At 45.7% G+C, this 21,982-nt stretch overlaps 1 protein-coding gene across 3 annotated transcripts in view; it reads right to left on the reverse strand.

The window, feature by feature from the left end:
- SEC24B (SEC24 homolog B, COPII component) overlaps positions 1–21,982 on the reverse strand; it is a 722,844-nt gene that overhangs the window by 529,400 nt on the left and 171,462 nt on the right. For all 3 annotated transcript variants that reach the window (XM_078676584.1, XM_078676585.1, XM_078676583.1), the window contains one exon: positions 694–796. In XM_078676584.1, the coding sequence (XP_078532710.1) occupies positions 694–796 (103 nt within the window). The remainder of the gene's footprint in view (positions 1–693; positions 797–21,982) is intronic.

The following is a 21,982-nucleotide window of genomic DNA, read 5'->3' on the forward strand; positions in this document are numbered from 1 at the left end:
ACACTTACCCTCACTCTCTCGTTGATAACTATTAAGAAAAAAAGAAGCAGACTATTAAACTTGAACAAGTTGTTCTTCTCTAGTCTGTCCCTGAGCGCCGGGAAACCCACTGCGGGTAGCTGTGCGCATTACAAGTTTAAATAAATAAATAAATAAACTGAAAATCTGTTCACCTGATATGCAGTTCTTGGGCAATTTAACCCTGTCTCATGGTAATGTTTATGAATTAAGAAAATCATTAAAAACACACTTTTTGACTGCGGACAAAAGGGGATGATAAAGTGTAAGTTCTGATGGCATACGTTGGGGGGGGGGTTGTTCGAGAAATGTTATACTGACTAGGAAAACAAGCTAGATACAGTCAATAGGGCGATAATTAATGTTACTCAAATGGTATGGTTAATGACAAACTGTATAGGCAAGCATGTGCCGCGAACACTGTTTACTGCAATTGTAAAGGAATCTTCTGCAACGCAATATGTACTACGAGAAATTTTACTGTTTAAATGCGACTACATATAAGAACCGACCAAGCAATCATACCAAAGGAAAATACATCAAAAGATAAAAACGTACCACGAAATGTAATGTTGTACTACAGTACATGTCTAAATTGCCTATTGATCAATAAAGAGTTTAAAAAAAAAAAAAAACACACTTTTTGTTTGAAGAATTTGTAGATGTATGCCTTACCGTTAGATCCCTAAAGGGATGTAGCAGCAAACCCAAAGGAAGTTTAGCTTTATTCAATAAGGCCTGAGTCTGTGGAACATTTGTCAAAGTGCTTCGAAATGAACTGTAAAGGAACACAGAAAACAATCTGATCATTTGGTCAAATTATTAGGCAATATTATTTTGTGGATTACACAGTATTTTCTCTTCTATTTATTTGCAGAATAATAAGCATATAAACATTAAAGGAGCAACCTAATGAAAAGAAAGGAACAGGTGTCTCTCTCCAATCCTTCATCTTTAACAATCATCAAAACCAGGCTTTCTAGAATGTTCCTTTATTTGCTGAGGTTTTGGATTTTGTATTAATTCATCTCTTGACCCATTAAAAGAAACGTTACCTTCACATTTAAGACCTAAAACTAATTTAAAATGTAAAATACATAGGACTGATTTTTGGGGAATGACAGTAAAAGTGATACTCCGATATCAAATTTTATGGGGTAGATAATTGAGATAAAAGGCAACTTCTAGAATTCAAATGCAAACTTCACTGGTCAGAAAATACATTTTCTATTTATTGTTATAAAAGTTCCTGTACTGGTTCAGCTTGAAAGGTATTCTCCCGTATGTCTCTTCAGGGGCCAGGAACCCTTCACCTAACATCTAAAATTAAGTGATAAGTCTTAAACGTTGCTGGCCTGCTACCTTATGACAGTTCAGAAAGCTTTTTCTCTGGGTCTCTCTCCCACCCCACCAAACCTTTGACTCCCTCCCTTGTAGTCTGCAAATAATATTGCTATCAGTATACCCTCACCTTTAGCTTCACATTGACTTGGAATTTTTGGGTCAAATGTCAGCAGTGCTTAATTTGGACTGGTGATTTCCAGTGCTCAGCACCGGCACTTAATTGTTAGCATTGGCACTTATGACAACCTGCCATATGGTGGCGCTGTTTGTCTAATTTTGAAATGAGTACAACAGGAGTTATTTAAAAATGTCATATATATATATATATATATATTACAAATGACATTTATTTATTTATTTATTTTGAAAGTTTTATATAGCGCGAACAAGATCTTTGCAGATATCAGAGCGCTTTACAAAGCAGGGAATACCACACAAGGGAATGAATACGTGAGGGAGCATAATAGTACAGGAAAATCAATAATGCAAATAAATAGTCAGATAAGTGAAACAATAAAGCAGGTACAACACATATTCGTAGGGATCTTAGCAGAATAATACAGGAAAAACATAGTCGTCGGGATCGAGCTGGATAATATAGATCGGTGCAGATACTTTACAGATCCAAGTTATAAGCTCAAGTGTATTTGGCCATGAGAAGAGCTTTTACTTCTTTCTTAAAAAGTGTGACTGAGGAGATGAGCCTTGTTTCAGGAGGGAGTGAGTTCCAGATCCTGGGTGCCATTCCTGAGAAAGAGCGCTTATACGTTTTTTCCTTCCTGAATCTTTGAGGTTTTAGCAGCAGATTGTTTGTGCCTCTAGTGTATCTAGAGCCGCCAGAGACTGACAGCTTCTGAGTGAGGTATCCGGGAGAGCTCAAGTGTATAGCCTTGTGTGTCATGCAGGCGATTTTCAGATGTATTCTGGCTTCAAATGGCAGCCAGTTCAGGGATTTCAAGTCAGGGGAGATATGCGAGTGTTTTTTTGACCCAGTGATGAGTCTCGCTGCAGCGTTTAGAGAGGCTCTTAGGGGTGCAGTAGTGGTTAACGGGAGACCGCAGAGGGCGGTGCTGCCGTATTCAATTCGCGGGATTACTAGTGCTTGTACTGCAGTTTGGAAGTCTTTGGCTGGTAGGAAGGGTTTAAGTTTCCTCAGGGTATTGATTTGGAAGTTCGCACCCTTAGTAGCCTTGCTGATATGATGCTGCATGTTGAGATTGGAGTCGAGAGTTATGCCTAGAGATTTTGCTGAGTCCACGATGGTGGGTAGGACATTGAGTGCAGTTAGCTGTTTAAGCCACGTTTGAGTGGTAGAGATCTTGGCGGGAGGTGAGATCAAAAGGAACTCTGTTTTCAGAGCATTGAGTTTGAGATGATTATTGGCAAGCCAGGCTTGGGTGCCTCTGATCGTTGAGTTCAGGAGTAAAATGTCATTGGGAGATTGTAGTTTGAGATATATTTGGGTGTCATCCGCGTACATGTGAAAAAGTACATTGGATGCTTGTAACAAGGTGGTGAGGGGTTCCATAGCTAGGTTGAACAAAGTTGGTGATGGGGGGGATCCTTGGGGGACACCTAGTGAAACAGGTATTGGCGAGGACATCAGGTTGTTCCTCTTGAATTTCTGCGACCTGTTGTGTAAAAAGGACGTGAACCACTTGAGAACAGTCCCAGATAGACCCATTCTTGTGTTCAAAAGTTCGAGTAAGTTCTCATGTTTAACAGTGTCGAATGCTGATGAAAGATCAAGAAGGATGAGGAGGCAGGTATCATTTTGATCTAGCATTTGCAGAGCGTCATCAATTATGTGGGTCATAGCAGTTTCAGTACTGTGTCCGGCTCGGAAGCCTGATTGATGAGCGTTTAGGAGATCAAACTGATCAATGTGTTTAGTCAGCTGTAGTTGTGCGCATTTTTCCAATAGTTGGGCGAGAGTGGAAATATTGGTAATGGGACGGTAGTTGTTTAGGTCGGATGGGTCGGCAGTAGGTTTCTTTAGTAAAGGTGTGACTTGTCCAACTTTGAGGGAGTCAGGGATGAATCCTTGTTGGAGCGAGCTGTTGATAATTTTAGTCCACAGTGGAAGGAGCCATGGGGTGAAGTCTTTGACAGCGTTGGCAGGGAGGTGATCCGTGAGGTGATTGGACGGTTTCAAGGGGCTGAGCAGTTTCTTTCTTCTTCGGAGTAGGTGTCAAAGGATGACCATGTAGCATTGTTTTTTAGTTCGGTGGGTGTTATGCAGTTGGATGTGGTGTAGAGGCTTGCGTCAATGCTGAGATCACTCTTTATGTTGTCAGTTTTTTGGGTAAAGAAAGCGGCGAAGTCTTCACAGGAGGGTGCTTTGTCCAAAGAGCCGATAGGTTGGGGTTGTTCCTTGGCTTGTGTTCTGATTAGCTCAAACAGTTTTCTTGGTCGGTTTTTTGCTTGGTCGAGCTGGAGGCTGAAGAAGTTTGCTTTTGAGCGCTTGATTTTCCTGAAGTAGGCGTTTCTCTTTTTCTTCAGGGTTTTCAGGTGCAGTGCAGAGGGAGCTGATCTCCAGGTGTGCTCTGACATTCGCATGGCTCGTCTATCTTCATTGAGACTCCCGTCGTACCACGGATTGGATATTTTAGCGGAGACTCTTTTTAGCTGCATGGGAGCAGCCTCATTAATTATTGAGGTCATGGCGTTGAGATAGTGGTCAGTCAAGGATTGGACATCTGTAGCGCCCGTAGGAGGGAGCAGTAGGTCGCGGCTGTTCGGGGGTAGGGAGTCTGGGTTGAGTTTTTTCAGGTCTCTTTTCCATATTTTAGGTCTGGAGGATTGAGTCGTGTTGAGTTTGATTTTTTCATTGATAAAGAATGTGACGATGTGATGGTCTGACCAGTTAAGGGTTGGATAGATTCAAGTTGAATAGCGTCCTCTTTGGCGATGATGAGGTCGAGGATAGACCCTTTCTCATGGGTCGGGCTGTTGCATAACTGTGTGAGGTCCAGGGCTTTGAGGAAATTTTTGAGACTATTTACCACCGCATCATTGTGATCGTTCCAGTGGAGGTTGAAGTCACCAAGGTATATTTGGGTGAGCTGTCGTCCGGCGTTAGTTGAAATCATGTCCATGATCTGTTGGGTGAAGGTGAGGTTGTCTCTGGGTGGGTGGTAAATGCCGTGAAGAGAGCATATCGGTTTGCCTTCACTGCTAATATCGAGGCAAATGTATTCGCAGGAAGTTGAGGAGGGTAGGGAAAGTGCGGAGACTTTCAGAACAGAGAGGTTGTTCTTGTATATGCATGCAATACCACCACCTATCTTGCCAGACCTGTCAAGCCTAATGATGTGGTAGTTGGGGGGAACCAGAATGTCCATTATAGGTGTAGAAGATTCAGTTAGCCAGGTTTCAGTCAAGATGATTAGGTCAAGGTCCAATGATAGGATGAGATCGGCGATGGCTGAGGAGTGTCTAGAAGCCGATCTACAGTTGAGGAGAGTGCATTTGAGACGGGGTGTGTCAGGGGAGGTAGGGGGTACTAGAGAGAGGGGGACTTTTCTAAGGTTATTCGGGACGGAGATTCTGTTGTTTAGGGTGGGGGGTCTACGGGGTTTTGAGTGTATCGTGGGAATGGGGAGGTGCGTGGCTGTTGTGTTATTTAGGGGAGCTGGGTCGTAGGAGCGGAGGAGGGTGAGAATGTCGAGATCCGAAAGAGGGGTGCATGTGCGACGGGGGTGGTTGTTGCGATTGTGGGTAGGGATCGCCGTCCAATGTGGGCGGCGGGTGCGGTTGTTGCGATTGTGGGTATGGAACGCGGTCCTGTGTGAGGGGTGTAGCTTGGGAGCGTCATCGGGACGGGTGGGGAACCAGTTGAGAGGGCGGGTGTTGGTGAGTGGGGTGTGTCTGGGGTGTGTGCTGAGTAGCTCTTTGATGGTGTGAATGTCTTCTTTTATGGTGTGGAAGTTTTCTTTGAGCTGGAGGAGGGAGGACATAATCTTGTCCAGCGTGGGATAGGTGTTAGTGCTGGGGGAGGAAGTCATGGGTGAGTGGCTGACCTGTGCATTAGCATGCGGGTGGGGTGGGTTGGTGTTCATGCAGGGCTCCGTGGTGCCGGCGTACGAGTTGGTGTTAGTGTGGAGCGAGGGTAAGGGGGTGATGGGAGTGGATGAAGTACGGGGGAGGTTGGTGGTGTAGAGGAGGGCTTTGGTGGCAGGCAGGGAGAGCGGGGTGGAGGTGGAGTGTATGTTGGTGGTGATGGGGGAGCCTGAGGGGTAGTGAGGGTTGAGAATGGGGGGAGGGGGGGAAATGGTGTTGGAGATGGTCCTGTCGTGGGGAGGAGGAGTTATAATAATAGATGTGGTGTGCTCTGTATGGGTAATTAGCGGGAGGTAGTGGGGACTGCGAGTAAGGAGGGACAGAGGGTGGGAATTGTCATTATGCGTGTCGCTCTGGTGCTGATCTAGGTTAGCGGTATTGTGGGTGGGAGCTGTGGTGTCAGGGGAGAGAGTAGTGGGAGTGGCATGTGTGGGGGTCCAAGTGTTGAAATTAGGGGGGCGATTAGTGTGTGCGGGGGAGAGATTTGTGACTATGATTGAGGGATGTGTGGTGGTAGCAGCAGGTGGGTGGGTGATTGACTAGGGTGTTGGAGGTAGAGGTGAGGTGTGTGTCGTTCTGATGTTGAGCGAGGTTAGAGGGGTTGTGGGTGAGGGCTGAGATGTCAGGAGTGATAGTGCTGGAAGAGATATGGGTGGAGGTCCCGGGCTTGGAAAGGTGCTCTTTGAACTTGGGGAAAAGGTTGTGTAGAAGTTACAGGTTCTTGTCTGTGGATTGAATTAGTACAATCCCGTTATTATAGATAGTAATGGTGGTTCTGCCAGGGAAGAGTTGGGATGGAGTGATGGAGAGAGTTAGGCCATGAGCCGTTTTCCTGGTGGTGGAGACGGTGAGTAGGGTGAGGAACGCTTTTCTCCATTGAGCTCTACGTGAGGTGTGGAAGATGATATCGATGTTCAGGGATCCATTGACCGGTGAGAAGTATGTGTCGGCAAAGGGGGTTTCAGGGTGGGACCTCAGGAAGTTGTGTTTAAAGTGTTTAGCGGCTTTTTTGGTGAGTGTGGATGGGTAGTTTATTCTATATGTGTGCTTGCCGATGAGATCCATGTTGGGATGTCTGTAGAGGTGGTTATGGGAGGGCGAACGATAATAATACAAATGTGCAAAAGATAACTGTCAACCGTAGGTTACTTAGCACAAAAGTGACACTAGTGAATGGCCAAAAATAACCAAAATATAAGAGGTAGGAATCGGTGCAGTCCAGAAGTAGCGGTGAATGGATGCAGCTTACAAAACAAAATATTTACAAGGTATATGAAGCGGCAGCCACTTAAATGGAGGCCAAGTGACACTAGTGAATAACCAAAAATACCCAGAATGTAGGAGGTAGCATCGGTGTAATCCAGTAATAAAAGGGGAAGTGTGCAGCTTACAAGAATGAGCAAAATATATGAGGTAGCGATCAGTGCATAATAGGGATAGCAGTGAGCTGGGTGATATATATGAGGTAGCGATCAGTGCACTACAGGTGAGGAAGTAGTGACATAGGTACAGGGTACAAAAATTGTATAAAATACAGGTAGGAGTACAATAATGCAATAAAAGGCAGACACTTAATCACACATATATGAGGTAGCGATCGGTGCATTACAGGTGAAGAAAAAGTGACATGTGTGCAGGGTACAGAAAATGCAAAGCTCATTTTACACAAAATGTATAAAACACCAGTAGAAATATAGTACTGCAATAAAAGGCAGACAATTAATCAAACGAATATTTAGATACAGAGCTATGTAAAGTCTGTGGATGGTGAGATTGGTCTAAAAAGGCCAGTTCTTAGGGTATGTTTAGATAGTGGGAGTGACTAGTCCATGATGGCCGCCAAAGCGAGTGAGAGACTAGCCCAAGATGGCCACCAAATAGGGGAAATCGAGATGATAGTCCTCTTTTAGTTGTTGTTTCTTTTAGAGCAGGGGAGGACAGTTTCAGCTTCTATATGAGCAAGCCCAGTTCCCGCTTGCTGGGAGGGAGTCTTATCTCGGTTTCTGCTGATCCCTGACCGCGTTGGTATGAAGCCTCATGGCCATCTGTTGGAGGGCGATTTATGACTCCAGTTTATGGCCCCAGCCATATTGGCCAATGGTGAGTGAAGAGGCCGCAAAGCCCCCGAAAATGCAAAGCCTACAGTGCATTCAGGGCATACAATGAAAGATAGTCACGAGTGTTTGACTTAGTAGCTTTGCGTGTAAAAATTCCGGGCAGAAAGTGAGAAACCGGTATGAGTATATATATAAAAACGTTTTGAAGTAGATTACCTTCTGGGTCGTCAGGCTGCACTAACGCTGCTTCGAGTCAGGCGTCTCCATAGCAGAGCTGCGTAGTGGCCGCCCAGACACGCAAACAGGGCACACCGGAGACGCTCTAACATCCGATTGCTCCGTTTTTCGATGTTGAAACTGGGAGGGAGGAGGGAGGGGGGCCCTTTCCTGCAGAACCCCTGCCGTCTCAATAACCACGTCTCCTTTATTGGGGAATCCTCAGGCTTGGGGAGAGCTGGCAATAACTGTTCTCCGCAAATGACCAGGCTTGCAAAAGAAGAAGTGCAGGGTCGTCTCCGCCCGCCACCTACACTGCCCGCCTCCTCCGGCGTCGCCGTGATGCGCGGGACTCAGCCCGCAGCGATCAGCCAGGCGCAGAGCCCAACGGGCGGGGAAGCCCTCGTTCGCCCGCGTTCGGCTAGTCCGCTATGTCTTTCTCCTCTTCTGCCTCCACGACCGCTGGGCGCCCACCTCCTCTGATGTCGTCGTGAGGCGCCGGAATCAGTCCGGAGCGAGCAGCCAGGCACAGAGCCCAGCGGACGGGACAGGGCGCACAGCTCCCAGCGCGAGCAGGACACCGGGGGTCCCGGCAGCAGTCACAGGCGGGTAGGACCACTCTGCAATGAAGTGTCCGTCGCACTTTAGGCGCCAGCAATGGTCCAGGTCCACTTCAACGACGTCCCGCAGGCAACACCGACCTCGCTAGGCACACCAGTCGTCCCGGCAGTCGTCCCGGCAGCAATCACAGGCGGGCAGGACCACTCTGCAATGAAGTGTCCGTCGCACTTTAGGCGCCAGCAATGGTCCAGGTCCACTTCAACGACGTCCCGCAGGCAACCACCGACCTCGCTAGGCACACCAGTCGTCCACAGCTGGCTCTAGGCAGCAGGTATCCGCAACGAGTTCCGCAAATTGGTCAGCTGGGAGCCCAAGGTCCGAGGAGGAAGGCGGGAGTGGCTCGGTCTTCTCCAGTCTGCGGGTCTCATTCTCCAGTCAGGTCGGGGATCCTCAGCAGGTTTCATCCAGGCAGGTAAGGAAATCCAGTTACTTGTTTTAATCCTGTTACTTGTAGATCCAGTTACTTTTGTGTAGCGTTGCTCAAGACGGTGCAGCTCGGAGCTGACGGGGATAAAAACCAAAGAACTGGATCCCCAGCACAGGAGCTCTTACCGAGAGCTCCTACCCGGCGGCCATCTTGATGATGATGGGGATATAGCATATAGCTTTGTGGGCCTGCAACAGTCTGAGTTGTCACAATCATAGCAGTGTGATGGCTAGTACTTGTGTTGGTACTGTCAGCAGAAGCGATGGCCAGTGCAATGGGTGATGCAAGCTTCGGTGGACTCTTGTTGAGGGCCCTGGCATATACTTGTTTACAAATTTAGCCTGAATGTCAGTTATCACTTGATACAGCATAGCAAATAATCTTAGTGGGCGTACAGTCATATGTCTGATTTAAGGATCCGGTCCATTACAAAAAGTTCAAATGGCCAACCATTAAATTAAAAAAAATATTGATGGGCAAATATTATTGTCGACATTTTGAAATACTTCCCTTTTAAATATACCATACCCCAAAGATGAAATATCTCTCTCTCCCTAAACTTTTTCACACCTATTCTGTAAATGAAATATCTCTGTACAGCTCTGTCTCTCTCTCCTACCCTTGACTCAGTCCCTCCCATTCTATAAATGACATAGCTATCAGTGTACACTCACCTCTAGTTCCACATTTACTTGTTATTTGGGTTGAATGTCATAGTTATGTTTTGATTAAACACACCATAGAGTCACTTACCACCTAGTGTTTAAGGTTTTACAGCATCACCTAAACGGCTGGGGGACAGCTTGACGACACTAGAACCATACATTAGGCATCTGCTGGATGTCTCCTTTAGGTCCAGCACTATGCCTAGGGAATGGAAACAAGCTGTGGTGCTCCCCAACCGTAAGAAGCTTAATATCAGCTTCGAAAAGCTGGAGAATCTGCGTCCCATCTCTCTTCTACCCTACTTCTCTAAAGTGGCAGAGAAGGTGGCCAATTTGCAGTTAATGCAATTTGTGGAAGATACCAATCTTCTACATCCCACCCAGTTTGGGTTCCGGCCCCGACACTCGACGGAGTCAGCGCTCCTCATGGCATCCGAAACCATCAGGCAGGGTGCCGACGAGGGCCATACTATGGCCTTGATCCTTCTGGACCTTAGCGCTGCGTTCGACACTGTAGCACATTCCATCTTGCTACAGTGTCTGAACAAAGGAGGGGTAGGAGGTGCAGTGCTAAAATGGATCCAGTTGTTTCTATCTGGCCGAGGTTTCCAAGTCAGGCAGGGCGACTGCTACTCCGAGCGAGTAGCCTTGGACCAGGGGGTGCCGCAGGGCTGGTCCCTGAGTCCAACTCTTTTCAATCTGTACGTTGCCCCGGTTGCCACCATAGTGGAGAGTCATGGTTTGCGCATGGTGTCGTACGCCGACGACACGCAGCTGGTCATCTCCCTATCGCGTGCACCCGGTCTTGCGGCAGACATCTTCAGAGCATGCATGCAAGACCTAGCTGCCTGGATGTCTGCCAACTGCCTTAAGCTCAACGGAGGCAAGACTGAGGTGCTGGTGGTGGGGGGAGACCGATCGGCTTGGACGTCGGCGTGGTGGCCACCTTGCCTGGGACCAGCACCAATTCCCTGCCAGGAGGCGAGGAATCTAGGTGTCTGGTTCGATTCCAACCTAACTTTCGGACCCCAGGTCAATCGGGTGGTTGGTACCTGTTTCGGGATCCTCAAGACCCTCAGGAAGGTTCTGGAGCTCCTTCCTATCAAAGCCCGCCAAATACTAGTGCATGCACTAGTCACGTCCAAGATGGACTATGGCAACCTGCTCTACCTGGGGACTCTCGAGAAGAATCTGAGCCGCCTGCAAGTTTTACAAAATGCCGCAGCCCGGTTGGTTCTCAGACTGCCCAGAAGATCAGCTTCTAAAGCTGCGCTCCAGGCCCTGCACTGGCTTCCGGTGAGAAGCAGGGTGGAATTTAAAGCATTATGCACCTGTCATCGGATCGTCAACGTCAGGGCACCTCTTCCCCTACAGGGTCTGCTGACACAATACGAGCCCTCTCGTTCCCTCAGATCCTCTGGCTCAGGGCGCCTGTCCATTCCTAGGGTGTCCAAAGCAAGGATGGGCGGCAGATCCTTCAGGTATCTGGCTGCATCTAGCTGGAACAAACTTCCTGTGGCGTTGCGCCTGGAACCCTCAGAGCCCATTTTTAGATGCCCGGTAGTGGGTTCCTACCTTAGTACCTTCTCCTGCTAGCGCTCGCACCATAGCGCGGGGACATGCCGTTGTGCGTCACCAAGCGCTTTACAAGACCCCCTATTATTATTATTATTACTTTCTCAATGTGAAGGTTAAGAATTTGAGACTTTGTAGATGTCATGTGTTTGCATTAATGCGTGATCCATTACAAAGAGTTCCAACAATTAACTATATTAATATAAGTTAGTTTATATTTTTATTGATGGGTGAATGCTATATTTGGCAATCTGTCTGAAAATATATTATAAATGTATACCATGCCCTAAACGATGACTGACTATCTCTCTCTCAAGATATTAGAGGAGATGTAATATTGGGAAGCAAATAGTATACAACAAATCTGTAATAGTATTTTCCATCTAGTAGAGTAAGCTACAGGGTTTCCCAGAAAAAGATGGTTAGTGTTTTGTTAAGATCTACTTAAGCAAGAAATAATCTATCTGGCGAAGCTCTGTTCAACACAAAAGCCACTGAGAATGAACAGGCCTTAAATAATAATTTAAATTTCACAGATTAGCTTGCCTCTAAGCAACGTATGCAAGTATCGCTCTAAATTTTGAAAAAGAACAGCAAAACTTACAGTCCGGTACAAATTAATGTCCGAATTAACCTTAAGTACAAAAAGACAAAAATGATTGTGAACCTGGTTTGCTAAGAAAATTCAATAGAATCAGCCTAGATTTCACTAGTCTTTCTACCCGAGGTTACAGCTATCAAGATGTGTCAAAAACATGTGTGTTGAAACAGATTTCTGCGTAGGTTTTAAAAATACCACATCAATTAAGTGTGCACAGCACTATGATTACATACTGGAGCTGGTCGGTCTCCTAATGGCAGGAAGAAAAAGTTACTTACTTTTATATAATTATGTTTTTAGTGTATACCATATCTTTAGGCCATATGCCCACCACCCTCCCCCTCCCTTGATGAATTAGTGCTGTCATTATTAAGATCCCTTTATATACAAACGTTTCATATCTGTATTAGTTGCTGTCATTAATTCTCTCTGCATCACTCTTTGCATGACTGGATGGGAGAAGGCTAGAGAAGCACCAGAAACTTAAGCCAGAATGCTGACAGGTGATCTAAATGTCCCAGAGTGATTACATACTGGATGGGCGACTGAAGTTGCATGATGCCAGCAGATGGCGTTGAGACCTATCACTGGTAAAAGAGCTTTCAAAGCCAGTGTAGCGCCTGCAGGATATTGATGAGGAGAGGAATCCTCAGAAAGAAGTATCCAGCACAAAAATCCCTATTAAAGTATTCTAAACATTTATAATGACAGATATAGTAGGAAAATGAAGATTTAAAGGTGCTTCCTATAAACAGCAGTAAATAACAAATGTACTTGAAAAGAAAAATGCTAATGACTTGTCTATTACATTCAGCATATAATTTCTTCTTCCAGACATCGGTAAAGGCGCTGGATTCTTTGTGTACCACCAGCTCTAAAACCTCTTCCACTTGGGGGCATTGTACTTTCTGGTGAAAACTTTCTTCTCCGACTTCAGAATCTACCTGAAATCTGGAAGAACTTGTTGCACATATTGAAGGACTTCATATGCCAGGCTGAAAATCTTAAAGGAGTCTGGGTGGATGGAACCATTTCCCAGTATACTGGAAGAGAGATTCTGTCAGCAAAGCAAGCTCCAATATGAGTGGTATTATAGTTGTAGAAGGTCTAGATAATATTACTGCAATAGTCAAATGGATATGGTCAGAATCAACCTGCTTTGAGAATATTTTTTTTTATTTTATTTCTATATGACGACGCTGGACAACAGAAGAATGAAATGAAAGCGGTCAAGAAATTTCTTTCACGAAGAACCTGTCCCTGTATTTCATAGAAACCTGGCTGTAAGTTCTGAGCGTTTTGCAGAGTTATCTGTAGCAAAGAAGTGAACTTCTGGAAATCTCAACATCTCAAAGACTGTGACAATAAAAGTTTAACCTCAGAACCCCTTCATGTTCTATGCTAGAGCACACTGATTAGGGGTTCAGCTGTGGTACTTTTTCCTACTGGAGGATGTGCCACAAAGTCCTCATTTCAGAGCCAGTTCCAGAGAGTCAGGATTCCCCAAATAGGGCAGATAATACTGTTCCTCCATGTAGCCTGATATTCGATATTGTTGCATTATCTTTCTGATGTGGTACAAATGAGTCAAGAAGTAAGAAGACTTCAAGAGAAAGATGGACTACTCAAGAGATAATGTTTTCTCTACTGCCAACAAAGATGGCTGTAGTGCACTTTTCATTAAGGTGGTCTCTCTCCACTGCCTGCAGTCAATAAGCATCCAGTATGATAGTCAATGCCAACTCATATTTACAAAACAGCTGACCCTTCGTGATTTTGGTTCTGATTAGCAGTGCAACCAGTTGTCACTGAAGCATTCCAGTAGCTCTCTCATGTGAAACAAGAGGTGTCAGAAAGAAGCCATGTTGCCCCACAGTGATTGCGTTGCTCTCACTCTAAGAATGAGTTATATTGGGAAATGTAGTCTACTCTGAAGAAGAAATATAAATTTTTGCAGCTTCTGCACCCAGAATGGACATAGAAGAGACAACTTTCCACAATTCTCTGGATGGGGATGCAACAACTGTGAGTTAGATTGTTTGTACTCCTCATAGGAGGATACAGCATGGAGATTAACCTTATAGCCCCTGTCAGGAGGACCTTGTATAACTTATGAATGGATCTTGCATTGAAATCTTGAATATTTCCCTTAAATTGGTATAACAGCAAGCATCTGTAAGTCCATAGTGGAAAGAAAATCTCCATGACTGGCGGTGTTATTTATTGCTGGTGCAACACACTTCTACTATTAGAGGATTACTTTGATATCTGATTACTAGTTATCTATATGGAAAAAATGGTGGTCACATATGAATGTATACAATTGGCCAATTTTGGAGACCTCCACTTACAGGTAACTTCTCTTTCTTTAATCCTTTAATTTTTCTACCAAGTCCTTGGCAAAATGAACTTCGGTTCTAACTATATAGCTCTTTACATTGGGCTAGAGTAAGAATAAATGGAGTTTTGTTCTGGCCCTTCTCAATACAGAGGGGGACGAGACTGTGCTGTACACTCTCCCCTCTCCTATTTGCTCTGGTCATGGAACCGTTGGCGACGTGGACTCGTCAAGATGCGTACTGACCAGGGCAGTGCTATCGAGGATCGTATAGTCCTGTATGCCGATGATTTACTTATCTACTTCCAGAAGTCAAGGTTGTTGTTTCCCAGCATCATGCAGATCCTAGGGGTTTTAAGGGGATGTCCCTCACCTTAAGGTCACCTAGCATAAAAATCAATGTTGATTCTACTAAGCCTGAGGAACCTGAGGCTACGAGTTTCCCCCTACGAGGCTCTCATGGTCCCTTTAAATACTTGGACATCCACAAACCCACCTGAATATGATCTTTGTTGGGGAAGTTAAAGAACCAATTGACGATGTGAAGTGAACTTCCCATTTCAATAAAGGGCAAAAAAATCACGGTATAAAATGATATCACTGCCGCAACTGTTGTAAATTTAACAAACCCATACATGCTCCATACCCACTTCATTCTTTAAAAGTCTTCAGTTTCCTTTTTCCGCTTATCTTTGGGTGGGTAGGGCTGTCACGTGTGGCTGTTAATAAAAGTGTTCAATCACCGCAAGGCAGGGGTTTAGAGATAACTGATATTCAACTTTACTATTCTGCAGCAGAGATGATCCCTGCGAGTGACTGGGAGTTTGGGCATAGAGACGACCCTGCCATTCGACTTGAATTTAGTTGTCTTGAGGGTCAGTGAGTACTGGCACATGCATATGGCCGAAATCCCTCTCTTTCCCTCCGGTAGCCTGCTTTGCTGGTGAAGTGTTGCTACAGGTCTCTGAGGCAGATGTCCTGGATAACAACAGACACCACCGTGGCCCGGTACATGGATCCTCTTTACATAAAATTGAGATTTTCACATTGGGAGATGAATGGGTGTCCACACATCAAGTCTTATGCAGATTTGAGCTTAGAGTTTGATTTGCATAAAGATGCCCGATACCATCTTCCCAATATTAATCCTATAGAGGCCAAATGGATCCTGGCACGTATGGAAAAGAAGGATATTTCAAGTTTCTATAGGGTCTTGGTGGTGAACTACCGGGATCCACTCCAGTCCTTAATAGATAGAATGAGTACCTAACTTGGGTGAATTGGCTGATGACTGGATTCCGGCAAATATGGGCGCCACGGAACTGGCGATTTCAGCGATATTACGCTTGATATATTTTCTTAGGATCTATTACACCCCAAACAGTATGTACAAAATGGGTAGATCTCCTACTGCATTGTGCACTATGTACGAAAAGGAGACTGGGACCTTCTTTCACATGGTTTGGACATGTTCTAAGATCCAGGCTTATAGGGCACTGGTCCACTCCACAATACAGGATGTCATGGGCTTCTGTGTTTGGATGCCAAATGCGCTTTGCTGGTTATAACCAATGTCTGGGATGGATTGGAAGCAGACAAATTGTTATTACATGTGGGTTTCATCGCCAGACGCAATACTGCGAGATACAGAAGAGCCACTAACACCCCTTTGATGTCCAAACGGCTTTGTGGTATGAACTACTGTACTCTGGCAGAATAGACTATATATGCAAGCAAAGGATGCCTGGGGAAGTACAATGGAATATGGGCCAAATGGATGACTTACTTCTAGGGATTCTTTCCTTTATGAGACATTTGGTCCTTCCATGCACTTAGGTTTCTTGTTATGTCCAACTTGAAATTTGTAACACCTTGTGCATTTATGGCGCAATGCCCTGTAGCGTTTTTGGTGTGCATACAAGTTGTGTTTCAAAAACAATATAAAGAAGTAAAAAACAATAATGGATCTTTTACAGATTCCCAAACCATGTAAATTGAACAGAAATCAAAAAATAACTGGGAGACACTGTTAGAAAGGCGACCCGGGGGAGGCAGAAGATGTCTGACTGACCACCCCTCCGTCCGGAAGTAGCCGAGCGTTTACTGAGAGGCCTCCTGCAGGAGGGTCCCCTCCTAGGATCGTACAGCAGAGTAATCACCACACTACAGATGGACACCACACAAGAGGTCAAGTTCTTAAGCTTTTATAGCTAGTAAAAGGTTGCGAGTTTTTGGTAGTATGTACAAGCAGATCGAGGGATCTGTAAAGTCTCGTAAAGGGGGGTAAGGTAGCGGGACAGTCTTACTCTGGGCGGAGGACGGGATACCCTACGCACAGCTCTCAATCCTCGAGCCGGGGGGTTCCGAGAGGTCGAGCCGCGGCAGCGCCAGCAGGCTAACAGATGGTTCAGCAAGGTAGGCCGCGGCAGCGCCAGCAGGCTCTTAGATGGTTCAGCAAGGTAGGCCGCGGCAGCGCCAGCAGGCTCTCGGAGGTTTCAGCAAAGTAGGCCGCGGCAGCGCCAGCAGGCTCTCGGACGTTTCAGCAAGGTAGGCCACGGCAGCGCCAGCAGGCTCTCAGATGTCTCAGCAAGGTAGGCCGCGGCAGCGCCAGCAGGCTCTCGGATGGACGTCGGTTACAGGAAGGATGAGTTCGTCTGGTGTCGGCCGTGACAGCGTCAGCAGGGCTTCCAGTCCAGGATACAACTGAAGACCTGATCCAGGGCTGGCCCAGATATAGGTCTGGAGGTCTTTGAAGTCCGGACCCTCGCGCCTGGGGGCCAGAGGGGCCGAGATGATGGTGTCCAGACACCCAGCAGGGGGGTGGAGCCAGCGCCCAGGGAGGCCGGAGGGCGATCGATATCGGGCGTCCGGGGACGGCTGGAGGGCCATCGAAACTCCCCTCCCTCCGGATCTGTCGAGTGGCCACTCGACCACCTGGGTGGATCTTGGTGCCTCGATGTCTGGGCTTCGCTGGGGCCGAGGCTGGGGCCGAGGCCACGCGGTCGTGACGTGGTGGGCCCAAGATGGAGTCGGGCACGGCCTCGTGCTTAGGTCGTGAGGGGCCTACGCTGGGGCCAGGCCGATGATGGGGGTCCGGGATGGTAGCCGGATCGGTGGTGTTGGGGCGTGCAGGGTCGGGCAGAATGGGCCGCCCGAGGTCCGGAGGAGGGCTGATGTCGTCTGGAGCCCGCCATGCGGGAGGGGTAGGACCACGCCATGAGGCCGGGTCCAACAGACACATGAAAAGAAATTCATTTTTCAAGATTGGTTTATCCGACTTGCACATCGGACTAAATGTCGACACCCAGACAAGACTGCTTGAAGACTCTCTAGGATCTCAATATAGCTGCTTTGAAATAACACAGTCAAAAGCATATGTGTTACAAAAAATGCCTGTGCCACAATTTTGCCTTGTCCTGAAAGAACTGCAACCTTTAATGTAGTTTTACTTTGACTTTGTGGTACACATGCTTAATGCAATCCATCACCCATCTCATTTTGCTACTGGCTAGCCTCCACTTGCTTGTAAGTGACCGCAAGCATATGGTTAGTTGATGAGAATGTCTGAGTTCAGTCAATGTAGTCACAAAGTGCATTTTAAAATCTAGTACAACCAAGCAGCTGCATTTGAGGCCTGTTCAAAAAGAGACCAGAAGAGGGACCACCTGGTCAGAATGAAAATCCAACATCACCTTAAGAGTGAACACTAAGTGATTTTCATCAATTTTTATAAAAACTGTAGGTAATAGCAAGACATCCTGAAGCTTGAGGAGTATTTTGGCAGAAGTAATGACTACTAGGAAAGGTGCCTTACAGATTACACATTTCTAATGCAAAAACAACAGTTGATGGACAGAATGCAGAACAAGGTCACCCATTCACCCCAGTACAGAGATCTGGGCCTAAATCCATGTTTTCTTTGCTCACCACGCCACCCCAGTTCAGACATGGCCATACAGATTACAATTTTCTAGTCTGCGCAATACACTCGCTCAAAAGAGGAGGCCACTAACCTTGACAAGACATTTATCTTCGATACCTGAGAAGGATATTTGACATGTGGGAAAGGGAAATTTCTCCCTAACCCAGTCACAAGAATTTTTGACTGCAGTATGGGAGTATTGAGTGTCTTGGCCCAAAACTTTTTTAAAATAAAGAAAATCTAGCTAGATGCACCCGCCAAGAGGCAGGGTGAATGCTGGGAGTCGGGAGGCTGGGGGAGATTTATTTGCCTGTGTGGGTGGGGGCGGGGGGGGCGGGGGGGAGGGGGGGGTACAGGGGAAAGATTTGTTTTCTCTTTACCCAGTGGCAGTAGACACTGAGTAGTTATAGTTAGGTGTGCAATTAAATAGGAAAAGCATTTTTTGGCTTGCTAATACTCTGGCACCATTTGATAAATCTTCACAAAACTTTTTTTTCTTTGTTTCGGCTGGAAGGCTTTGAGTGGGATCTGTCTAGTGGGGGCTGAGAAAAAGGGGGGAGCCCCAAAATGCAAAATCCCCATGCATTTTCCTAGGATTTGTTTTTCAAAACGTAATAGTGCAAAAACGTCTGAACGGCATTACGGCAAATTTGGCAAAGCTGTCGTGCTCCAATAATTTGTGCAGTAAAGTACATTGTGCCCTCGCCCTGCACTGCTAATTGCTTTCCACATTACATCACTCATGACATGTTCTATGACATCATTGGTAACATCAGTTCAACATTTGAAATGACCATTAAGGACAACTCTGTATAGAGAGGTGTGAGTTATCGTTTTTTTACTGTATGAATTATAATTACTTGAGATAACTATAACTGGTGTATTTAAGTGTTTTTTTTTTCGTTTAAAACTGTATGTTTTATTGTATTACATGGCCTCGCACTTGCTTGTATTGAATGAGTGGTGGTATGGAAATAGAGATGACCCTGCATATGCTGTGAAGCAGCACCTTATAGAGGATCTCTCCATATGATTCTGTATTCTGCACCAGTGCATAGATGTCTGCCGCTGGCAACACAAGTGGTCTTTCAACTCTGGCGACAAGCCTTGAGGAGGATGGGGTGGTGGAATACACTGACACGGGAGACCCCCCCTATGGAACAATGGTCGCCTGCCTCAATTAGCTATGCTGTCAGAGTTCCGTGGATGGGACAACATTGATATCTCTACCCTGGGGGGATGTCATGCGGGGGTGACCCCGGATCCTTTCAAGACCTACAGAGTAATTTTCAGATGCCAAAAACCCAATTCTATAAATGTTTACAGTTTCGGCACGCCCTTTCCCCTAGCTTAGAGGGCCTGGAGTCATTGGCAGAGTTTAGCCCAATAGTAGCGAAGGGGTTTATGGGGGACCTCCAAGATCATGAAATTCCTAAGATTTACCAAACCCTGGTGACTCACAACTCCCCCACACTACTGAAGCTCAGAGGGGACTGGGAAGATGATGTAGGTCCACTTGATGAAGGGTATATTTAGCAAAATTGAGCTCACCATATTCTAGGACCAAAACACAGAATCAGCCGTGCGGCAGTCATAGACACAACATATTTTTATTTTCATTTTATTTATTTTTTGTACTGGATGAGCGTGAATGATGAATGTGAGATATTGCTCTGGGGGTTAGATCCACTGAACTTTGAAGGAACCCGTGGGTGGCTTCCTCCCCCCCTAGTTTATGCAGGTCCTCTGAATATGCCAGAATTGGGCCTTGAAAGAAGAATGAATGTTGCGGTGTTAGTTGGGTGTTCCTGAGTTTGACCTTCGGGCGATATCTTAATGATCTATTTACCTCTATCACTTTGTGCAATTTTGAGCTCATTTCATATATGACCAAATGGACATATAGGGATTGTCATATCAATACAAATGATGAACAATACTTTGTTATATCTTGTCCTTTAAAGATATTGATGGAAATGCAGTAGAGAATATATATGTGATAAGAAGTAACTATAACTGTGTAATGAAATTTTGTTCAAATATGATCAATTTTGTAATTGGTTGTTCTTTTGTCCATCACAGATTGGCCGTTGCGTATTATCTTTTGCCCCTCCCCACTGTCCTCGTGTGAATGCCCTGATGAAGGTGCGGCAGTAGATCTGGCCGGGCACCGAAACGCGCGTTGGCGTTATTATCTCCCGTCCTGCCTCTACAAACTGGGGTCTCCAGTGTTGTGCTGAGAAGACCCTACAGGACCGGTTTCACTTGTCACTCTGGAACTACATAGAGGATGTTGGATGAGTGTTTAGCTTGGTGTTTGAGTGTATGTGTTCTTTGACTGAATGATTGACTGAATGTGTGAGGAGCGTGGTACCAGGGGCTAGGTTAGAGATTTTATGAAATTCTATTGTGTATTAGATATTACTTTTTAATTGTGTTCGTGTAAAGCAAAAAATGATAACAGTGATTCTCAATTTAAATACAAAAAATAAATAAAATGAAAATAAAAATATGTTGTGTCTATGACTGCCGCACGGCTGATTCTGTGTTTTGGTCCTAGAATATGGTGAGCTCAATTTTGCTAAATATATCCTAATGGACTCTTAGTGAGCCAGCTTTATTAATCCTGCTGGGTAGACGTTATCTGTGTTTGGTTTGCTTTTTTTCCCATGTCTGTGGCCCTATATCAGTATTGGGGGGGCCCTTCTTGTATGAAGGGGACTGGACCGAGGCCCTAGCCTCCCTCCGGATGGCTGCGCCTGGTTCAGCTTGAATATTTGTGCCGAGTCTATTTTACGCGGGTCCGGCTGTGGAGGGCGGGTTTGGTGGACTCCCCTCTATGTCGTAGATGCGAGCGGGAGGAGGGGACCGTGATGCACACGGTTTGGTACTGTCTCTCTTTGTCACGGTCTTGGAAAGGGGTGGCGACTTGTCTCTCTGAAGTGCTGGGCTGGGACTTGCCCCATTCGCCGAAACTGGTGCTTTTACATGTTATGGATGGAACAGTGGGCAATGTCTATAAATGTCATCTTATGCTGTTGGGGTTTACCTTAGCTAAAAGGGATATTGCTAGGGCATGGAAAGCAACATGGAAGAAGGGACTGGACTTCTGCATGGGTCTGGAACTTCCCATTTTCATTGCAAGAGGGTGCCCACAGAAGCACTTTACAGTGTGGACGCGTTGGGCAGACTATCAGGCCTGCTACTTGAGCTGGTTGCTGCAATGGGGCACGGATTGATGATTCCTCGCTGGTGCAGGACGTTGTTCTTTAGTATTTCAGTTCCTGGGGCTCGTGGTAATGGAGCATAAAGTAGAGCTAGGCTGTTATCTACAAGGCTGTTAGTTGCGATGGGGGGAGAGGGGAGTTGGGGGGGGTTCATTTGACATATTTCATCTGTATTGCTCTTATTTTCTCCTTGCATTCCCTTGTGAAAAATCAAAGTCATAATGCTGAATCTTGATCGTGCAGACGTCTCTGGGTTATAGAGCGCTGCTTCATATTGTCAGTTGATAAATAAAATCAGTTAAAAAAAACTATGTTTTAACTGACATTTTCACCTAATTAACATCCATTTAACAGATAGACAGACAGACAGATAGACAGACAGACAGACATTCTAGCTCTATGAGTTGGATGCAGAGCTTCCTGCTTGAAAACTGGGACTTGTAACAGGCAGTCCAGAGCCCCCTATAAAGATAATAAAAGCTTTCCATATCACAAATGAGTCACGCCAGAAGTGGCTTCACAGTCCATTTTACTGCAGAAAAGGCAGAGGACAAAAAACATCTCAACTCCTCATGGGTCTTATTCACAGTAGGGGTGGTTGTTTCCTCTACGTTTTCTGCACACAAAAAAACTGTGCCCTAAAATAAACTGTAAAACCACTACTACCATGGCTCATTTGTTTCACGGAACACCGACGCTTTCTTCAGATATGTAAATATATATATACAAGTTATGAAAAGAGGAGATTAGCTAAGAGGTACTCCCATTGACTAACATCTGAAAGCTTCTGCTGTATCCCAATCTGAAGTCCTTGTAATCATAAACAAACTTAAATCTGGCTTTCTTGATAATCCTTCCCTCCCTGTCATCTTAAAACTACTGGCCCCAGTTTTCAACACCAGCTCTCGA

This window comes from Lissotriton helveticus, chromosome 2_1 (assembly GCF_964261635.1).
Source record: "Lissotriton helveticus chromosome 2_1, aLisHel1.1, whole genome shotgun sequence".
Classification (NCBI taxonomy): domain Eukaryota; kingdom Metazoa; phylum Chordata; class Amphibia; order Caudata; family Salamandridae; genus Lissotriton; species Lissotriton helveticus.